Source organism: Gymnoscopelus braueri, assembly GCF_963280865.1.
Source record: "Gymnoscopelus braueri genome assembly, chromosome: 3".
NCBI classification, from domain to species: Eukaryota; Metazoa; Chordata; class Actinopteri; order Myctophiformes; family Myctophidae; genus Gymnoscopelus; species Gymnoscopelus braueri.
Genome location: NC_137612.1, coordinates 18,122,957 through 18,132,576, shown reverse-complemented (window position 1 = coordinate 18,132,576; position 9,620 = coordinate 18,122,957). Strand labels below are relative to the sequence as shown.

Sequence of the window (9,620 nt, the reverse complement as noted above, 5' to 3'; positions counted from 1 at the left end):
TGACTTGAGAGGTCGCTGTTTTACAAATAGATAAATTGAAAAAGTGTGTACGAATTCGGGATGCCCTGCTTGACTCTGACAAAACTCAAACATCAACCTAGCCCTGCAGGACTCCCGAAAGCAATTACATTATTATATTTATGCGTCAAAAAAAGACATCGAGACTCGAGAGACCTGCAGAGCTAACGTCAATCCTTTCAGTTTATGTGCTTTACCGTCCTCTCCTCTGCCGAAATTGTGAAACAGCGGCCTCTCGCGTTGCATAATTCACCAGGTTACCAATGTTGCCATGAGATCACATGACATGACAAACGCAGCTACTTCCTGTAGACCACTGGCTAACAACCTTGCCAGGTCTGCTTATTATAAGCGAGTTTGGGCTTTATTTTCTGTGAAGTTGCTCGTTCAATAATGGCAGTGTAGTTGCTACAGTGTGTTGTTGCTTATTTTGGGCTTGTTAACTAATGTTGTTTAATCCAGTGGTTCTCTAACATTTTCATGCCAAGGACCCCCAAATTAATATGTATTTGTCTGCAGACCCAACCCAACCTTCTGAAAATATTTTATGCCAGAGACCCCCCCCCCCCCATACAAGATTTTGTGGATTTGAAAATATTCCAAAAGTTTTACTTTCAAGATTTTTTCTTTGAAAATAGCAGATCTACAAGCTCACAACGCGTTGCATTGCGACGCGTTGTGAGCTTGTAGATTGGCTATTTTCAAATAGCCAATGACATGTGCTCAGGTTGCTTCTTTTGGGCTTGTTTTCAGAGACCGCATTGCTTATTTGTCTCACACAATCTGGCAACAGTGCTGGCTAACAATTCACAAGAGTAGACGGCGGCACCAACTGATTTCTACAGTGACTTGACTTGCGACTAACTGTCATCATCCAAGATGCTGGCCCTTATAAACCGGCTTCTGGACTGGTTCAGGTCTCTCTTTTGGAAAGAGGAGATGGAGCTTACGTTAGTGGGACTTCAGTACTCCGGGAAAACAACATTCGTCAATGTGATAGCAGTGAGTATAGTAGCCCTGAAACATGACTAAACTTCAACCTTTTTTGCACTTTCTCCGTTTACATAAACGTTCAGATTTCAAATATAAAGTGCTTACCCCATGACCACGGATGTTACAATTCACTTCGGGTGGGTGTAAGTACCTGTATCTTCCGTATTGTTCAATAAAAAGCATTTTAATCCGATCGGCGGCCATTTTCTCATAGAGTTATAATGTATCGGGGTGCAATATACCTCCCAACCGATAGGGTCGCGTAGTTGAAAGCATATGGAAACAATTCAGAGAAAATGGCCGACAATTGGATTAAAATGCTTTTTATTGAACAATATGGAAGATACGGGTACTTCTGAGGGGCCGTACATAATTATAACATCCGTGGCCATGGGGTAAGCACTTTATATTTGAAATATGAACGTTTATGTAGATGTACGGGTTGTAAATGAAGAAAGTGCAAAAAACAGATTGAAGTTCAGCCATGACGATCGTGACGGACGAGCGTCGTGTGATCCAAAGAAGCCCAGTCCGTGTGGGCCTATATACGCTACTGTCTGGGAGCTTTGATAGCCAGTTATGATGATAATGATTCACTTAACCTTAACAGTTGTGTGTATTTAGCTATGTTAAATAACGATGCGTGTAATTATATGGTGTACTTGCTTCTTGACAAATAAAGACGTGAACGAAATGAAACAAAACAATTTCCAGCGAGGTAATTGTCTGCTAGTGTTTCAACATCAGTGACACAACAAGTTGACACAGACAGCACTGACAATTACATTTAGTAAACAAGCCTCTTTGCTACGTCATCAATGTTGCAGTCAGCTTAACTGGGCCTTGTGTCACCACTGTCTAGAGGGGGCCTGTCAGGTGGGGATTGAAGTAGCAGTGGTGTAAAGTAACTAAATACATATACTCAAGTACTGTGCTTAAGTACAATGTTGAGTTTTGTTTTTTACTTTACTGGAGTATTTCCAATTTCCAGTACTTTTACTTCTACTCCACTACGTCTCAGAGGCAAATATTATACTTTTACTCCACTACAATTATTTGAAAGCTTAAGTTACTAGTTACTTTGTAGATTTGGATTATTATTACAAAACATACTGTAACCTCTTCAGGCCTATATACATTTCGGCCATTTGAAAATAGCCGATCTACAAGCTCACAATGGGTGTGAGCTTGTAGATCTGCTATTTTCAAAAGATTTTTATACATTTGAAAACTTTTGCATAATGAATATTTTTCTACTTTTGGTACTTTAAGTACATTTTGATACGAATACTTTTGTTCTTTTACTCAAAACATTTGAATACATTTTCCACCACTAACTTTAGCCTGCTTTCCCCAGAGAGAATCTCCCTATTACCACTTATTTGAGCCCTAAACTTTGCTTACAACTTTGGACTTTGATCTTTTTTTAAAATAAAACAAAACGTTTTTGATGGCTGCCAAGACCATAGCCTTGCACTTGAGGATTGTATTTTATTTTAGCAATGGCTAAACAGCATTTTAAAGACATACAGTAGGGTAGCCTATAGCCTATCACATTCCTTGAACCTTGACAGTCTTGCCACTTGTACTGTAGGTCACAATACATTGGGTTCCCCCATGCTTAAAATCATCACGAGAATGCACCATTCTTTTCCACTTAGCAGTGGTCATGTCAGGTGATTTGTAATGCTGTTTGGACAAAGTTGACTTCCCCTTCACCAAATCATTGGGAGGCTATTAGCGTTGGCCCAGGCCATACTACATCAGTAAAACAAACAACAAGGCTATGTATGTGCATGTTTGGAATTTTCCCAATGTATAGGGTACTGAAACTATAGGCAATACTGAACAATGCAGTGCTTCTTCAGATTATAGTGCTGGGTATTCTAGGGTAGTGGTAAATTTACTATTGGCAAAGAAGAGTACATAAGGCAATAAATCATGGCTATGATTCTGGGAAAGCTTTGTACAATGGAGCACCAAAAACACTTTCTGTTGTAATTTAATCATTCTGATTCAGTTGGATTCAACTCTTTATATTATGACTGCTTGGAATTGGCATATGATCCACATTGAATTAGACCAGTGGTGTCAAACTCGTTTCGGGGTGGCCACATTGCACGAAAGGTGACTCTAATTATTAGACCCTTCGTTAAGCTTTTTATTCAGTATAAAGTTTCACAATACGAGGGCAGTATGCCCACCCACATATATACATATGATTTGATTGCACATTATACACATCACTCTACATACTGTATGTACATACAATACATTCACTTTTCATAAGCTACATGTGTTGTATGTGTTTTGGAGCAGCATTATAACATGATCTTACAGTTGTGGATTACATGACCATGCCTTCTTTATTGTTTCTGTTCCTTCCAGTCTGGCCAGTTCAGTGAAGACATGATCCCCACAGTCGGTTTCAACATGCGGAAGGTTACTAAAGGCAATGTGACAATAAAGGTATGCTAGGTCTGCTAGCTTTTAGCTGCATATTTTATTCAATTATAATATCACTTACTTTCTGGAGTTAGGCCAGAATAGATATTTGCTTTCCGCACTCTCGAGCTATAATGATAGCATATTACAATATGTTGTATAAAAGGCTACTATGTTCTGTTGCTCATATTACGCAGTATATGACTGTGCATTTTTTATGCTCTCGTCTCACTTCAGATATGGGACATAGGTGGACAGCCTCGTTTTAGAAGTATGTGGGAGCGCTACTGTCGAGGAGTCAATGCCATTGTGTAAGTAACTGTGTTGGGTCATTTTGGATCTTTGTTTTTCCTTTAAAAGGAGTTGGAATCCTGTATCCTATTCTTCTTTACGTACAAACAAAACTTAGAACAAACACAGTTAAAAGCATGTTATATTAACTATTGCTTCATTGATGATTGTACATCATCAATGGATTTAACACCGAGCAGACACTAAAGTGGTTTGTTTCCTTACAGTTACATGGTGGATGCAGCAGACCGAGACAAGATAGAAGCTTCCAGAAATGAACTCCACAACCTTTTAGATAAACCACAACTACAAGGAATACCTGTAAGTAAATGTATTTGTCAAAATGCAGACAGAATGATTGTCCCTTGACTTTCTTTTGAGGGCCATTTTTCTACTCACAAGCTCTTGTTAGCCTCAATTAGTTATCACAGAAACTACAGGCTTGTAGGGATTCAGGCTTGATGGCATTACACCAAGTCATTTGAACCCAAGCCAGGATTTCTAATTTCACTGCTGATGAGCTAATTGACACACCGTTTGTGACACGCTGACTCAAGCATTCTGTCTGTTCTGCCGTGCCTGGATGACAAACACAAGCTTTATGTTTTGTCCTTAGCTGGAAATATTCTGTGATGAGCAAGCCACAAGGTTGATGAAAATGCCATAGATGGTCTAATCAGTGATGTATAATGTGTGATTATACTGAAGCAGCCCATACATCTCTCCCTGTTTATTTTTGGTTAGGTAGCTAGAGGAAATGTTAATTATAGACTTAAGATACAGATAGTCATATATCCTGATGTCCTGTATTGATCTCTCTTTCTGTCTCTATCGCTATCCCTCTTATCTTCTATTTGTCTTTTATCAGGTCCTAGTTCTGGGCAACAAAAGAGATCTTCCCAATGCGCTTGATGAGAAGCAGCTTATTGAAAAAATGTAAGCTTCACAGAAATGTCAGTTTTTGTGATCACACACAACCGTTATGACTCATTGCCCGAAGAATCAACATTTTAATTTAATATATATAATTAATATTTGTATTATTTTACATTTGATTTGTAGTGCACTTTTCATGAAAAGTACATCTCAAAGTGCTACAGGTTTGCAATGTGAAGTAAAATGTAAAACAATACAAACTAAGAAAAAAGAAGAGCAGTCATAAGGCAGTCCTGGAAATGTCATGTCATCTCCCTTGGCTGCCATAATCATTATTCAGACAGCTACAGTACAATCTCTTTTTGCATTGGATATAACTACATGATAATCTCTTTTTGCATTTGCATATAACTACATGACTTGAATGCAAGAGAAGAAAAGCATGTCAGACATGTGATATATTAAGATTTTGGGGGGATTTCAGGTATTTGCACAATGCACTTATGAGTCAACTCTCATTAAAAGGGAACTTTGCTTGTATTTAACGTGAATCCTATCATTCTATTTTAAGGAGGATATGGAAATCTGACATAACACTTGCACAAGAGCTTGTACTGGAAAATCACAACCAACCTACATAAAACTAATTGAAACGCATTGTCTTACATAGACTGACATCAAATGTTTTATCTCTGGGAGATTATAGTTGTCCTGCTTTCAACGTTATCTCCTATAGGAACCTGTCTGCCATTCAGGATAGAGAGATCTGCTGTTACTCTGTCTCCTGCAAAGAGAAAGACAACATAGGTAAGCAGAGGAAATAATTAAATATCAAATGACACTTTGTTGTTTGAGATCTACTGTATGGTATCGCAAACCATTTAACTCTCTCACTGCCAGACTTATTTCTGGCTGCGTTTGCCCACTGCCAGTGATTTTTCGATTCTTACCTTTTCAAGTAGTCACAGAATATTTATCTCCATTATGATCGATCCCCTGATGATTGTTAATCACTGAGGGTTATACTATGTGGTTTCACAAATGTCAACGAGGTCATCGCGACCTCGTTGACATTAATTGTCTGCCTTTAAAAATAGCATGTCTGGGCCAAAAATACATAGTAAAAAAACCACAGGAGCACAGGAGCTGAGATACAGCCTTTTTAAGTAATAAGTTAAACAAGAAGTGAATGGAGCAGCAAATCTTCGGATCACGATATCTTGGGTTCTGAAAAAAAAAAAAAAAAAAAAAAAAAAATATATATATATATATATATATATATATATATATATATATATATATATATATATATATATATATATATATATATATATATATATATATATATATTTAAATTGAAAAAAAAAATCTTGGCAGCCAGGGCATTCAGAAAAATATCGTGATAACTCGTTCTTGGCAGCCAGAGAGTTAATGTCCATGAATATCAGTATCTGGTCCTTCAGAGATCATAGAATGTTTTTATGTTGTTTAAAGATATCACACTGCAGTGGCTCATCCAGCATTCAAAGTCGCGGAGAAGCTGAAAGTGAAACATCCCGGGTCCCGCAGCTCTGGCCTCAGCCCCCAACAATGATGGGTTCCTTTATGGTCATCCCTTCCACTGCGTCTGTGAAATAATTCAGTCTACCCCACGTGGCATCACCTGCACTACTGCGCACACTACCATAGATGTGTAGTCGCTGTACCAAGCTATCTGGAGTCTTAAAATGTCGTCTCAGTACTGTGTAGAAAAGTGGATCTTTCCATACACATCATGCCTTCTTGCCTGTCGTTAAAGAAGATGCGCTTTGTCTGTGTCCATCAATGGGTTTTCATGGCTTCAAATGGGATTCGGTCCCCCTGACACAGGAATCCTATTAACCTTGCAGTCTGTGGTTCCCCTCTGGCCACAGTTTGCAGCGGAACTCTCGTGACTTAATTCCACCATCCATCACTCTATATTCTGTCAGCATTTAATATTTATGTGACCTCGTGTGATTGTAGTTTCTTACCAATTATTTTGCCAAAGGATGATGGTTGCTTGCGCGAATGCCTTCAATTCAATGTAGCCTGCATTTTATTTGCTGGCATATGGAAATGTCCATTTTATTAAGTGACTTAAATCGAAGAGTTTACAGATTAAGAGAAAAAGAAAGATTGAATGAATGATTGTCGTTTCTAAGCTTAAGCCCTAAGATAGGCCGGCAGAGTTTTAAGTGCCTTCTGCTAAACGAGTGTTCCATGATATGAAATCACTAAACACAAAACGGACACTTATTGTTGAACACAACTTCTTTAAGCCTTCATCTTAATTAGTTGGTACAGAAATCATATTAGTTCCTTGATTATTTATCATACATACATGTCTTGACAATCCCATTTTATTTAGGATTATCATGTAAATACTCTTTAATAACAGTAAAAAATATACTTCTGTTAAAAGTTTGGGAAATTGGGATACAACCTTATTAGTTAAAAGAAGCAATATTATAACATTATTATTGTTTCTACAATTTTAGCTACAACGAAGCTTGCAGTTCTCAGGTTGTTACAGAATTCTTTGGCTGTCTAAATACATTGTGGACTGTCCAAATATAAAATTGTTGTGGGTGGATATCAGAAAGCCAGAAAGTTAGTCATGACTCATGGCAGAGGTCAAGGCCGAGAGTCCGCTTTCATCCACTTTGACAGTCTATCAGTTAAAAGCGTTGGACACCCTAGAGTAATGTAATCCCTTCCTAGTCACTTTAAGCTCTTACCTGAATCATGATATCTTATGCATATCCTTACCAATTCAAGGACAGGTATGCTTGACAAATGATATTTACTTTGAGCAAGAAGACAATGATTTACCAGGCTTGGCTGACCTGGCAATAGTCTACACATCATGTATATTGATCTGCCCTTTGCTTTGTCAATGCATCTCAATCAAATTCAATCAATGTGACTTTCATGTGTTGTTTTTAAGCAGCAGTGTGGGGCTGTGAAATTGGGAGACTGTATGAGAAATTGGGTAAAGCTTTGTTACTTGTGTAATAATATAGCATATTTACAATTTGTATGTGCATGTGCTAAACCTATTCACATTCAATTGCAGAATTTGTAAATAAGAAATCAGCGTTTTTATTCAAGCAAATGCTCTTGTAGACGTTATGCATTATTCCCTGTGATTGCTAATAAATTTGTTTTTATTTTTAATGATTGAAAGTCTTCCCCCAAAGTCCTTGGGTGTTTGTGTTCAAGAAATTGTAGCTGGATGTCTTGCCACAAGGTGGAGGCAAAGTGCTGCAAAACAAATGTCATGAAGGTTCACCTTAGAACTTCTGCTTTGTAAAATATGCCATTATATGACAGCTTTTCTATATGGAGATATTTGATGTAAATGGCTCTAGGACTTCTTGATAACTGTTTTTATTCCTCCCCAATTTAGTAATTGCCAATTACACCCCAAGTGTATGGTCCCTGTCAATACCAACCCCTATTTATTGGTCACGGGAGGGACCAGGGTGTACGAACCCACATGCTCCGATACACATGGAGCCGCTTTTTTCTCGCCTGACAGTGATGAGTTTTACCAGGAGGGCTTAACGTGTTCGGAGGAACACGCTATCCTGCACTCTTGCACTCCCTGCTGAACCCCAACCTGTAGGATTCACTAGTGCAGTGCCAGAGAACGCACTCCCCTGCCAGCCTCCCACCAGTGAACACACAGCAAATTGTGTTAATTGGAGCTCCCTGCCATGCTGGAAGCACCTGGTGGAATCAAACCCCGGTCTCCATGGTGGTGGGCAGGAACTTAACCGTTGCAGCACCTGGATGTGACTCTAACACTTGGAAAAGAATGTGAATGCATTGCATCTGTAGTTGTAGATCCACTCTCATTTGACCCTTTAAATAAGAAAAGAATGGTCTACTTAGCCATTATTAGCACACATCATGCATAGAAGAATTTGAACACTTGACAAAAAGAACGAGGCTGCAGAAAATGAGTGGTGCAGTTGGATAGTTGTCCTGTATACACAGGCTATATTTCCACAAGCCCATACTTCTTCCACCAGACATGTTTTGTAGGAAGGATGTCAGCCCTTGAGCACTGAAAGTACTTGTTTTTTCAGACATTTGAATTCCTGCTGTTCTTCCTGTGTTACGGTATATATTTTAATACATGACTTAACTCCACCTAGAATTTCAGTCTGCACCTGTGATCATGACCATATTCGACATTTACAGAACCCTGAACCAAAATGCATTTCTTAGGCAAAGATGCTAGGGAAGCAGGCTACGTATGCCCACACTTTAAATGTGTTCTCCTTAATTGGTTCCCTACAAACAGCACATCATCACAACCCTTGATGATGGACAATTATGCCATTGAGTTTTCCATTATGAGTTTACCGTTACTTACAGATCCCATAATGTACTCTTTAACACCTTTCAGTGTTTCTTGGCAGAGAATCACAATCACACTTTGAAATGTATCACTCAACTAAAGTGCAGGGGGGGGGGGTATGTACGCAGCGGTTGGATAATAAAGTGAGTCCTGTTCTCACAGCTGGAACTGTACTGAGTCCGTAGAGGGCAGGCAGGAACGCCTTAATTAATTGCATTTCTTAAACACAGGTTTTAATGAACAGCTGCTGCTTTTTTATTGTATGTCAGTGCTGTAGTTGGAGGTGTGGAGGGATGGAGGTGTTTTCTGATTAACTCCATGGGTAAGTAAGTGTGTGTGTGTGTGTGTGTGTGTGTGTGTGTGTGCGCGTGCGTGCATGAATCTGTGTGGTTAACAATTCGCAATGGACAAGAGGGATTAAGCAGTGATTACGTGCCTACAAGGATTTATGTACAGATCAGGTCATAGAGATGACCTAAAGGCGTGATACCCCGTTAATGCTGTTTGACCTCATTAACATTGCAAAACCAGGCTCATTATGTAATGTGACATGTTTTACACCTAACACTTGTCACCATTTACATTTCTTAACTGTTCAAAATTCATT

General features: G+C 38.8%; 1 protein-coding gene across 1 annotated transcript; it reads left to right on the top strand.

Moving 5' to 3' along the window:
• arl8bb (ADP-ribosylation factor-like 8Bb) lies at positions 1-7,824 on the top strand. Its single transcript, XM_080424517.1, has 7 exons — positions 1-1,020; positions 3,400-3,480; positions 3,694-3,767; positions 3,975-4,068; positions 4,616-4,683; positions 5,360-5,430; positions 6,118-7,824. Exons 1-7 carry the CDS (start codon positions 898-900, stop codon positions 6,165-6,167), a joined length of 561 nt encoding a protein of 186 aa, XP_080280643.1. The 5' UTR covers positions 1-897; the 3' UTR covers positions 6,168-7,824.
• The last annotated feature ends 1,796 nt before the right edge of the window (positions 7,825-9,620 follow it).